General features: G+C 41.8%; 1 protein-coding gene across 1 annotated transcript in view; it reads right to left on the bottom strand.

Annotated features, from left to right (window-relative positions):
• The window catches only part of INTS3 (integrator complex subunit 3), a 383756-nt gene extending 371002 nt beyond the window's left edge, over positions 1-12754 (bottom strand). The window contains exon 1 of the mRNA XM_069218194.1: positions 11574-12754. Coding sequence (XP_069074295.1) covers positions 11574-11645 — 72 coding nt within the window. The 5' untranslated portion in view covers positions 11646-12754. The remainder of the gene's footprint in view (positions 1-11573) is intronic.
• Between the last annotated feature and the right edge of the window lie 310 nt (positions 12755-13064).

Consider the following 13064-nt stretch of genomic DNA (forward strand, 5'->3'; position numbering starts at 1 on the left):
GGGGTGGGGGGACAGAGCAATAAGGAGCACAGGAAGCTAAACAAGTAATTGGCATGGAGAGAAGGCATGCAATTGATTGATACAACATAGAGAGTTCATGATCTGTACCCATATATCACTAGTAATTGACACCATTAAATTCAATAGATGAATATACAGGATTGAGATTACGACAAACTATGTTCTGTACCACCACACTGGCGGTGTCCCCCGAGCTTCCAACTCCCCATTATATTATATATTAAATATGGTCCTTGGCATCCTGGATCAGACCAATACAAGTTAGTCCTGTGTTATTGTGCCTTGTTTTTATGGACTTGATGCTGTAACAACTTAGTTTTCTCCTACACACTGGACATATTGTACGTATGCCACTTAATTACCATGCCATTAATGATAGCCTGCAAATGGACTGGTGCTTCTCGACTCTAAACGTCCTCAGACAGAAGCATGCTAGTCTGCCCTTTACTATTGTCTGCATCGGCGTGTGTTCCGACTCGCTTCCCTATGTGGCTAGGCTAAGTGTTTTTACATTTTGTCCTCCCATCAGTTTCAATCTTTTTTGGCTCACACCCATGAGGGGCGTGAGTAAACTTTCAGCTCCAATGGTTGTTGCCAAGCAACAACTCCACTGTCCACATGTGATATCAAGTGGACTCCTATTATTGACCTCCCGTGAAGCAGTATTTGTCCCTTCTCCCGCCCTAGGGCCTATTATACCTCCCCTGTTTCTCTTTCCTCCTATCTTCGGATAAAAGGGTGGGGGTAAGTTAATACACCTGTGGACCGCGGAGCACAAGTAAGTGGGATTGGGAGCCCTGCATTCCTGGAGGGGCATGATCTCCCAATTTGAGTAACTTGATTATCACCAACTTAAGGTTTATTAATAATACCACAGATATTGGCTTTGCGCGAGTCAAGTTCTTGTCACCCACGGGGACCTTCCCAAGAGTGAGATATTCCTTTATTTACCTATAAGTGTGCATACTTGCATTTGTGAGCCATTAAATGAGATATGCAGAGTGCACACATGTTTTTGGGTGTGGATGTGTTTGCCGTGACATTCACACATCATGTTTGTTTTACATATGGGTGCGCAGTGATTTGTGGCCATACGCAATGGCATATTTTTACCTTAATTGTGATACAAATATGCTCTTGTTTTTAGGTTTTGCCTGCACAGTGCTTGCGGTGTGATGCAAAGTCTTTTCTATTAAAACAAAATCTTTAAAAGGGCTTAAAACCCGCCTGGCTGATTCAAAAGTCACTCTAATTTACTTGCTTCTTATTGGCCAGCACATATTGTCTGCTTTTAATTGCTGCTCTTCCTGCTCTGCTTTTACCATTGCTGAAGCTTGGACCTAGTACACGTTCTGGTTACTTGCTACTGGCCTTCCACAGGCTACTTCACTGTGTGGGTACCTTCTTTTTTTATTTATGATTGAGCACACCACTGGAATGTTGCTTCTGTGATACCCAGATGTAGTAAAACAAGTATTTCTTATTATTTATATGTTATGGTATTTATGTGTACATTTGTTAAACACAAGTTCTACTTGTAACAGCATTTTCTATGAAAAGGTCACTTCAATATATGAATATGAACTGAGCGTTGGTCCAATATTCTTAGTTTGCTGTGCATTGCTGCATAAGACTCCAGTGCAGTTAGTATGTAAATGGCACTTCATAAAGCACCTGCGTCTACACAAAGCAAGCAGCAAAGACCCGCTCACCATCACCATCTAATGTCTGACAACTCCCGGTCAAGAAAGCAGCAACAGACCAAGCATTACTGACCCTACAACCGCTATTACTGCATTTCAGTTAGGCTCAGGAAATTAACCATACAACATACTAGCAACAATCCATTTCTCTTCCGTCTCTGGCCTACGCTGTGGCCATATTGCAATGGGAAATTTAATAAAAAGGCTTTTGGTCACACTAAAGCCATAGTGTAGTATGGTGATGTTACCGTACTAGTTTTTATTTATTCCAAAGTGTAGTACTGAAAGCAGTGTGAACTTTTATTTCATTTTCAAGTCTTGAAAGATATTGAAAACACTATCTACATTGATGACGAAAAGCCACCACGGTCGTTTTTCACCTAAAAGGGAGGCCTTTTGAGATTAGATTAGAGTATCGCAACAATGGTCTTTTTCTATTTCAACGGCAATTTCATGCTATTAATGGTAGACCAGCCTACTAAATTAAAAGCTTTATACTGGTTACATTAATATATGTATGCCAATACTGTGTAATCAAGACAACAATGTGTGTACTTTCAGACCTCATAAGCTGATGTTTGGAGAAATATGGTTGTATTTTCAAAATAGATTTAAAGCTGATTTTTCCCAGATACTGTGGGAAAATGTATTACTTATATCCTTATTTGGGTACCAGGGACGTTTTAGCAGTTGCCGTTTTGTATACCCATGAAGAACCATTCCAAATTGTCAAAGACTTTTTTTGATTACTGCTCGCAACCTTGCCTGATGCACGGAGGTGATCCTACATATGATGGCCACTAATGTAATCTTGTCTGATGTGGTCACTACTACAACTCTAATAATATTAGTAGCTCGGGTTATTTACACTGAAGCTCTTCTTCCTCAAAAGGTTAGAGACCCATGTGGTAGATTACTGGTTGCAATTCCTGGCTAGCAGTTGGCTACATTTTCATTCTCGGTTTAGACTGGTTACGAAAAGAAGTCATTGTTACAAATCTCAGACTTGAAGGACAACCTGCATGCAACCTTTAACAGTGACAAATGTTATGATTGGATTGAACGTGACCTTATCAATAAAGACGAATTCAAATGTCTTCAAATTAACCACCCCACAGTCCTAACAATTTATTCCCCACCAAAAAAAATCCATAAACATAACATCAAACCACTTGGACAACCTATTGTGTCTTCCATTAATAGTTACTTAGAGACCAGGTGAGATTTTGTGGAACATTTCCTGCAGGAATATGCTCTCCTTCTGTCCAATATCGGCAACAGAGTGGACTTTATGCTCAAAACTCGTGACATCAATTGGCAAATTACCTCATAACAACTTTGGCTATAACCTCGTGGTACAGTAGTATTTAAAGGTCAAGATGGTCACTGGACTTGTGATAATAATTTAACATGCTACCAATCCAATTTCTGCAGCACAACAAAATGATCATGGAAATGCTAAAGGTTGCCTGGAACATAATATATTCATATTTTGGGACAAACTGTACAGGGAAATAGGTGGAACAGCCAATACCCCCAAACTAGCTCCAAATTACGCAAATTTCATAATGGGCTGGTGGGAGTAATGAATAATTTATCCAGACACATATGAATCCTATATGAAAGTAGTGGTAACCTGGTATTGCTACATAGACCTATGTATCATCCAGGTGGATGACAAAAGCACTGCAAGAGAATATTTGAAAGTTTTACATACCAATTAAATCAATTTGAAGTTAAATTGGAATACTGATGACAAGAAAATCCACTTTTTAGATCTGAAATTTGAAGCATTTGGACAGTTACACATTAACATTTTGTAAACAACTGCTGGCAACAACTTTCAGCAGGCTCATAGCTCTCATCCTAAAAGCCTAAAAAGAAGCAGCCCGTTTGCAGGTATGAAAAGGAACTGCAGTATAACTGACAAATTTAAAGAACAGACAGAAAGGAGGTCACAATCAGACAAAGTCAATATATGCTCATGTCGTGAGATCAATACTAACAAAAACATATACACCAAACCTTAAAGATCTCCTAATACCCAAGAAAGACACTGAAATACAAGTGCTGCAGCCAATCAGACTGATAGTGTATTACAATCCTGATTTACATGAAATTAGAAAACTAACTGCTAATAACTGGAACATCTTACAAAGTGCATAATCAAAATTCTAATTAGAAATTGAGTCAATGTCACATACAGGAAATCACGATCTTCAAAAGACGAACTAGCCCAACGTCATCAACGTGCAAAACCCAAATTAGAATGAGTGAATAAACCAGTTTCAACCCTAGCAAGAGATGTAAAGCACAAAAAGATAGCATTGATAAAAACAGTATACTATTCCTCATCAGAGAAAAATGTTTCATCTCCTGCAAAACTGTTCACATCATCCAATGTCCCTTCCAAAAAACATATGTTGACAGCTTCATCTCATCAGTCATTGAAAAAACATTCTTCAGCACAAACGTGCAACCATTAATAATGATGAAACATAGCCTATAGCAATTTGGTACACAACAGAAATATAGATCGACTCGGCTCCTATGACATAGACCATATTAACATATGCATCCTTGGAAATAGCAGGACAATTAGACTAGGAAAGCTTGATATCTGAAAATATTACATATTTGGAAATCAAGCATCCCGGATGGCCCATCTCTGATGAGGAACTAAATATACATTTGAACACTCATTTCCAATATTAATAACCATTCTGTGAACGTCTGTTTCTAGTTACACTTATTTAAGTGTCTGTTAGTTCAGAGAAAGCGTTTGATTCCTCACCTAAAAATATATATGCATCGACACACATACTTTTTTCTGCCTATTTTTCTTTTGTTATTTTGTAAAAGAGTCATTATTCTACACACTGCCAATCAGATCAACTTACAATACACATCAAATATCCACTTCCTTATTTACTCGTTTCCATAATCCAAAAACATCCGTTATCTTCTCCATAAACATGTTGAATGCACTGGCATAATGCCGACTGGAGATTTATTCTTACATTTCTTAGATGCTTCTGAGACAGTGCGGAATTAACAAAAACATTTAACATATAATCGACTTTGTGATACTTCTATATCTATGCATGCTCTTTTATTAAAAATAAGTTGAATCACTTTTGTTATGGCAAAATAACCACTGGTGCGTCACTACATTTTCAGGATGCATGATGAAGTGATACAAACTATCCCAACAAACACTGACATCTGTGACATTCTCCTACCACACGGCATAAACATATTTTACAATGAGCATTTATCACACTATTTGAGGCCTTTCTGACAGGCAATCTTTAAAGATAACACAAATGAAATTAATTGACACATCATGTTTAACATTAGACTTGACTGTCAATGTTTGGTACTATATAAAACGTTTGGCTTGATTTCATTCTTTACAGAGCATGGAACAAACAATATTGGAGTATTTCCCTGGTATATTATGCATCCCATTACTCATCCACGTAAACCATAACAAATTCGATGTCGATACAAGTTGTCAGTTACATGCACTTTGAATATTTAAAAAATTATAAATGTAAAAAGACACATAGTTTGTGTCGTACTCAAAGCAATAAGGGTCTGATTCGTTTGTTGCTTAACAACATTTAGCACTTCATGAAAATAATTGCGTGTCAGCGTTTTACAGAGAGGTGGGCCATGTGCTCCCTTGGAGTGCTAAAAGTACTCTATGACCCACGTTTCTGGCACAGTTCAGGGATATAGGCAAATATTACGTAACTGCTTTTGCAGTCTACCGCCAGTAGAAAATCGTGTATATAATTGACATTCGGAATAATAATTACATTGTTTGTGTTCCTGGATTTATGTTTGTCTGTTCAAGAAATGCAAAAGTAACTAAAAGGTCGTCATAGAAAGAGAAATAACACCAAGATAAATCCCACAAAGCAGAGAGGTTTTAACACTTACTTCGAACCAAGCAGCTGTGAGATGATCTTCTAATCTAGGGAATCCATATTATTAATAGGCCAACGCATCACCCCTCCACTTGTCCCTCTGACAACTCTCTCAAGCTGCCACAGTTTCTCCCTTAAATCAGGGTAACATTAAAAGTGATCTATACTTAAAGCTCGCTGCAACAATCTCAATATCAATTCTGGAAGGGATGGAGTCTGAAGAATTCTGCTCTGCAGCCTATGATAGTACCACAGTCTGGATTCTCCCCACTAGACAATTTTAACTATAAGGGAAAACTGACAAGAGTTCTTCATGAGGTGTTCTTCCCAATTTATTAAAGTAGGTTGCGATCTTCCAGCTTCTTAACAACCCACTGATGTCATTAACAAAACACCTCTTCAACTGATTTGCTTTCAGGATCCAAAATGAAGGTCAATGTGATCATCACAACGAGGGAGCAATCAGGTGCACCCGAATATTCTCAATAGAGTTTGGACAGATTTAAAGCCAGGAATTTCACATCTATGAACGGAATTTGTGTCAATGATCAAGCTAATCTGATGATGAAATGCTTTTCAGGCTAAGCTGTAAGTAGTAACATCCTGTAGGAAAGGTAATCACTGGTAACAAACCAGGAAAAATGCCTCAAGTCGAATGCCTTCTAGCCCAAAACCAAATATCCTGTGCATCAGACTGTTATTTTCTAATTCACTGTTAGTGGTCAGCCATGCTTTGTTATGTAGTATTTATCCCCATCACCAGGTCAATATTACTGGCAAACACCAGCTTCATTGGCAACTCACTGTTGACGTTCTCAAGGTGCATCTCCTTAGTGATTTTGTTAATGGGATGGGGATTGGGGGTATATGTGACAACTTATTTCATGTCAGACCCCCATTCAAAGGGCCACAGGGCAGACCAGCGCTACTTGTCCCCAAACCTGGTGGCTGATGACATCTGCCACTAGTTTCATGTGGCCCGTCCACCTTTGGCTTGGTAAACTGGACTACCTACATCTCTTTTTGCACTTGTCCCAAAAGGTAACCGAGAGCTAGCAGTCAATGGCTTCTCAGGGAGGTACTGTGGGGTGGGAGAGAGAACATATGTCAACAGTCAGACAATTGTCCAACTCGGTGCTTGGCTTAGTCATAAGAAAGTACTAAAATAACACTGCAAAAGATAATACTACACAATACCACAGATATAGAGGTGGGAATCCAACCAGATTGCTAGGTAAATGTTTACATCTGCTAAGGCACATTCTTCCTGGCCTAGGACAAATCTGTTGTCTATAGGGCTCTCTCAAATGTTAAGCATTGGCAGAGATTAGGCACAGGAGGAGTTCATTGGGTCTTTATTCATGCAGATATTCTTTTAGTTCAAACAGTTCGTAGCCAAAATGGGATTGATTAAGCAACAGTCCTTTCTGCAACAGCACAGTCTGCCCTAGCTCAGTCTTTCGAGCGTAACTCCCATTTGCCTTCTCGAGTTGCTGCATTTAAATGATGCTAACAGACATTCTACTGGCTGGCACTTTCAGCAGCAGCTTCACTTGGGCTGCTTGGAGAACAGCACGGCAGGACTTCTCATTGCGGACAGTTACAGCCTCCAGTCCGGTTTCACTCAGGGTGCTTGTCTGGCAACTTTGGGCCAGGATCAGGCTTCTGCTTAGGTGGAAACAGCTGCTACTCCTCCACTGGATCCTCTTGGTAATCTGGCAGCAACAGCACCAGACCTTCAGGAGTAGCAGGACAACCAGACAGCACATGGTTACTTCTTTTGGTTGATTTCGTATGTAGCCTACTGTGATGTGAGACCCCTCACAACAGGGCTCAGCTCCAATCTCCCTTACAAGAGCTTTCAGCAACTTCTGGGTGTTCGGCATGCTGGGAAAACAGCTGGCTTCTCCTTTTAGACAGTCCGTCCTTCTGCAAACTGAGGTACTCTTGTTATCTATCTGGGCAGGGAGGCTTCGAAGTGCTTGGCAGACCTTTTGCTTTCCAAAGCAGTAGCAAGCGTTGGCAAAGCCAATATGTCATGCCAATGTTTTTTAGCCACGTTGTACACCAGCAAAGCTGCTGTTCAGCATGGCTAAAAGTTAGTAGCATAGAGGAGAGTGGTGTGGAGTGTCGTAAAGTAGAATGGCTAAGAGTGGAGTGGCATAGGGTAGAGTGTTGCAGAGTGTAGTGCTGTAGAGTGTAGTGGCACTGAGTGCAACTGCGTACAATGCAGCGGCGTAGATTAGAGTGGTGGATAGTAGGGTGCAGTGGTGTGGAGTGGTAGAGAGCAATGGCGCAAAGTAGTTTGTGCAGAGGGCACTGGCGAAGAGTGACACAGAGTGCAGTGGTGGTGAGTACAGTCGAATGAGAGTTCAGTGACAGAGTGGTGTTGGGTAGACTATAGTGCTGTAGAGTGCAGTTGCATAGAATGCAGTAGCAGAGAAGTGAGATTAGAGTGGCATAGAATTCAGTGGCTGAGAGTGTGGTGTTGCAGAGTAGAGTGCCAGGGTGAAGCAGCATAGAGACCATCGGCGTAGAGTACAGTGATGCAGAGTGGAGTGCAGTTGTGTACAGTGCATTGGTGTAGAGTGCAGTAGTTAAGAGAAGAGTGGCGCAGAGTGGAGTAAAGTAGTAGAGTAGATTGTTGTAGAGTGCAGTTACATAGAGTCGAGTGGCGCAGGGTAGAGTCGAGTGGCGCAGGGTAGAGTGGAGTGGCGCAGGGTAGAGTGGAGTGGCGCAGGGTAGAGTGGAGTGAAGTGCAGGGGCATAGAGTTGAGTGCTACAGAGTTAAGTGCATTGGTATAGAGTATACTGGTACAGAGTGCAGTGTGGCATAGAGTGGAGTTGTGCAGAGTAGATTGGTGTGGTGTAGACTGGAGTGGTGTACAGTGGTATAGAGTAGAGTGGTGAAGAGTGCATTGGCAGAGTAGAGTGGCACAGTGTAGAGTAGAGAGGCATAGCTTGAAGTGGCAGAGAGTGCAGTGGCGTGGACTGGTGTAAAGTCTTACCACCATACATGTGCTAAACACTCACTGCACATCAGACAGACGGAATTTCTGCACAAAGTGCGAGATTCACATAACAGCAAAACTTTACTTGAGAGGGGTCAGAAGACTAATCTCCCTGACAGAGACAAAAGGGTCTGAGCACACTTCCGATTCACAAAAACTCAGTATACTTCCACCACTGCTTTATGTGATTCACTCATGCCACTGACTGTAGTTCAACGCCCATAATGATGGCATGCTTCAAGCGCAGCTGTAGGCCACGTAACAGGCTCTCAACCTCGCATCACCAAGGGCTAGACTAGGCCCATGTGTGCACACTCGCAATGTGATGCCTGGGGCGATATGAAAAGTAGGGATGCTGGTCTCTCATTCAGTCCGGCACTCATTGCAGGGGTGTTTGTGGATTTACCATGCAGGGAACATCCCAACAACTCTTATCTAAAGCATATCTAAAGATTTACAAAAACTTTGACACGGGACTAAAATAACTTTTCTATAACAGAATGTCAGAGCTGATCACCTGTTTTCCAAACAAGAAACAGAACATTGCTGTAGCTATTTTATCCAAAGTTCATTATTGCAAAAGACTAATCTCGTGGCCTGTATGATCAACAAACTTCAGATGGTGCAAAGGATGGCTAAAAGCCTGATACTTCACCCTACCTAAAAGAAGGTAATTATCTAGGTCCCTCCAATGGCTTTCTGTTAGAGGGACTTCTTTAACGTAACACGGATGGAAACTGTAAAGTCTGAAGTATATGAACAACAAATGTGCATAATAGAATTATAATACCAGGCCATAGTCTCACGTCACTTACTTCTCATGCAAATTCTAAAGGGGATATGACATTCTCTGTGGCTACTACACTATTTGAAATACAGTTCCTGACTACAGAGCTGCAGATATTTCACAAAATCCATGGAATACAGTTATTGCCACTTCTCTAATTAGAGACAACAGTTAATATAAGGACCTCAACCTACCGTGAACACTGTGCTAAGCTTTCATGGGAGGCAGCCTGAGCCAACCTCTCAACAGTTAACTTCGCACCAACTCAAAATCTGAGATCATGACTACTGCCGTGCAAATATGATACTCAAATGCAATTAGCACTAGGAATGTTTAACCTACAATAAATCACATAGAACATTTTGAAATAAAGCTTACAAGGCGAATGTTTTGTATACATTCTACAAAGTGATCTACTGTCATAATAAAGGAGCAAACTTTCAACTTATTCTCTACTCCGAGTAAAAGCAGCAGGACACAGTTTCATTGTTTATCATTAAGCTTCGTACCAACAGCAAATGAAAAATACAACTGCGAGAATTGTGCCCATCCCATTCTCTAACCCTTGCAACTCCTGATGAAAGACTGACCCTAAAGAAGTTAACATGAATAGCCAAGATGCCAGCACACCTCACAAGAACAGGATACAGCATTAAACTTAATCCAACCCACCACCCGGCTCGGGTGAATGAAATGCATTCCTACCTGGAGGACTGGGAGAAATTAGTCAATAACCTTGAAGTAGGTACTGGCTATTGAACATCATTCATGTCTGTCCAAAATAACCTCAAACGTGAGAAGTTCAAAACTTGGAGAGATATCCAATGTACCTGCTTCTTTCCAGACCACTGTGAAAGGCACATTGGCAGAACTGTGCAGCAAATCATGCAATGTAAGAAAATCTAAATTATCTTTGTGTTTTCAATTTAGAATCTATATAAATGAAAGTACCTTGGAGAGGCCAAGGAGTTAAGAATATATATTATTACTGCTCTTTTTAGTTGAACAATATATCTTATAGCCAGGATCGCTGTACATAAGTCATACGTTGGGAGGACCCTGGAAAGCAAAGAAGCACTGTAAACTATTGGGGATGCAAAATACAGAACCATGTACAAATGGTCAGATATCTTTGAATTAGCCGTTTAAATTTCTCATTCACAAATGCATTTCACACATTCACAAGTTTTGATACAGGAAGATTAAGTCGTGTGCTCACAAATCACATCAATGTCAGTCAAGTGCTTATAGTGGGATTGTACTGAGGTTCAAAGTAGATAACCTAGCCAAGATATCTTCCATCCACACTAAGGATCAAGTGACTATCAGTACTACAAAATGTCAAAGTCTTTGATGAAAGCGCCGAGTTAGCCAAACACAAATGCTAAGCCAATATGTAAGTCTGTGCAGCAAACTAATTCAGGTTTCACTGATCAGGAAAACGAGTTATGCTAATGGCATGACACAAACTTATCTCAAGGTGACATTTTAACTAGCAGATTCATACATATGAATTATTTGATATGGAGTTTCTCAAAGTTCCAGAGACGTGACTATTTTCCTTAAATAATCCAGCTTCTAATTCCATTCTTTTTACAAATGACTAATAAGCACAAGACCTACAACTGGTTCTAGCTCAGCCCACAAATAACTTTTAGTACAGCCAGGTCCTCACCTTCACTTCTGTGGTCTCAGACTATTCAGTTTAATAAACTATGCTTTAACACACATCATGGATTTTAATGACATCATAGGGGCTGTGTCTTAAAGGATTTCACTCTTTTTCAAAATTGGGACAGAACAGCACATACACGTGGCAATATGTAAAAGCACTTAGGACTATAAAATAGTGCTTGCACATAAGGTCCTTGTACACAGTAAAGCCTAAACAGATGTTAACTCGTGTCACAAAAAAAAAAAGTTTATGCACCCTCCCTCCTCAGCAAAAGGCTCTGGTGTACTTTTGATGTGCACTCTGTAGAACCTGAAGTGAAATCCTTTAGAACATAATCTATCAGCAATGAGTAGATGCTCAAAACAACGCACACCAGCGTTCTCCGCCACCTAGAATATAGCTACTACAGAACAATGACAACAAAAAATAATGTTACTTAACCTCCTCTAATTCATCTTTAGCATCCAAGCTGGTGGACAGCACCAGTTTCCCAGTCTTTGGCTTCTGCTCCATAAGTGCGGCAGGTGTGGGTCAGGCACGCACAAGATGGTCGCTATCCTGAAGTCTTTCCACCCAGGGAATCCTATCTGGGGTGTCCGAGGTAGGAGAACCGTGCCAGATGCTGTCTGTCCCGATAACCTCCCTTTCTGGAAATTCTTTCTATTGGAGGAGATTCCCCTCCCGGAAAGAAGTGTGGGCCCGGGACAATTTTAGTACATGCTTTGGAAGGGTGCCTCACTTGCTGGTTAATAGGTGTGGCGGTCGTTTGAGGAAGGGGGTCGAGGGAGGGATTCTCATTAGAAATAAAACATTGGAGCTTGTAAACAAATCTCTTTCCTTTGGAGTTATCTCCGTTCTAGTGTGGTCGGCGCCCACGGAAACTGTGCGAAGAGAACAGCACTAAACAGGCGTTAAACTTTAAAGGCTTCCTCGTTTAGAGGCAGATTGACAGGTGGAGTGGGGCCACCTTTCTCGGGAATGTTACGTTTGCCTCTAGCTTCTCCCAAGGCTAATGACAGGTAGTATCAAAGCGAATTAATAAGAGATGTTAGCCCGTGCCACAGTGGGTGTCACTACCAGGGCTTCTGGGTGTCCCAAGATGAGCTTGTTTTGTAAAGAATTCCCTTTGCACGGAGGTGGGAGAGCTCCCTTTACGACTGTTCTGAATTGTCCTGTGCGTCCCACTATTAGAGCGCACTCTATTTACAGAGGGGTGTAGTGGAACTGGTTTGACTTGCTAACAAGAGAGTTCTTTCTGGGAAAACGCATTTTCCATAGACGGCTCTCGGTTTACCTAGGTAGGTGCTTTCCACCTAGAGACCATTCTTCCAGCACCCCCCTTCCCCTGGACTGGAGAACTCTACGTGGGAGAAGGGGGTCACCTGGAAACAATCATTCCGGGTCCCCTCTCTTGGGCTGTCCCTACCTGTGGGCGCTCACTATGAGTGTGCTTTTCCGGGAGGGACCTGCCTTGCAGTAGACGGGGAGCTCGCACCTGGGTAATGGGTCTGCTCCCTGCTAGGTTTATTGCCTCCCTAGCACTAGCGTAGGGAAGCATGAGCCAAGAGGCCCTGCAGCCTCTTACTGATTCTCTCACACACAGGAAGACTATCGGCGGAAGTGTCCACACGTCGGAAGTACACGCCACACAGCGTCCTCCAGTCAACCAATCACAACCAGGCGTGATAAAGATTGGCAGACACTAAGGCCGGGAGTAGAGGAGAAGGCGAGGCTGTACGCGCCCACCCAACGAGAACAAACCAATGAAATGGCGAGGTGAAATGACAGGCGTTTTGTAAGACCAATCGGAGCCACCTCTTTTCCACCCCGCGCACTAGCCTACTTCTTTCTTTCCCGAAAGTGGCTCGGGCGCGAGACTTCTGTACCGCGACGATTCTAGTTCCTCCACGTGCAGGCGTGGCCTAATGACTA

The sequence above is a fragment of the Pleurodeles waltl genome, chromosome 12, assembly GCF_031143425.1.
Source record: "Pleurodeles waltl isolate 20211129_DDA chromosome 12, aPleWal1.hap1.20221129, whole genome shotgun sequence".
Lineage (NCBI taxonomy): Eukaryota > Metazoa > Chordata > Amphibia > Caudata > Salamandridae > Pleurodeles > Pleurodeles waltl.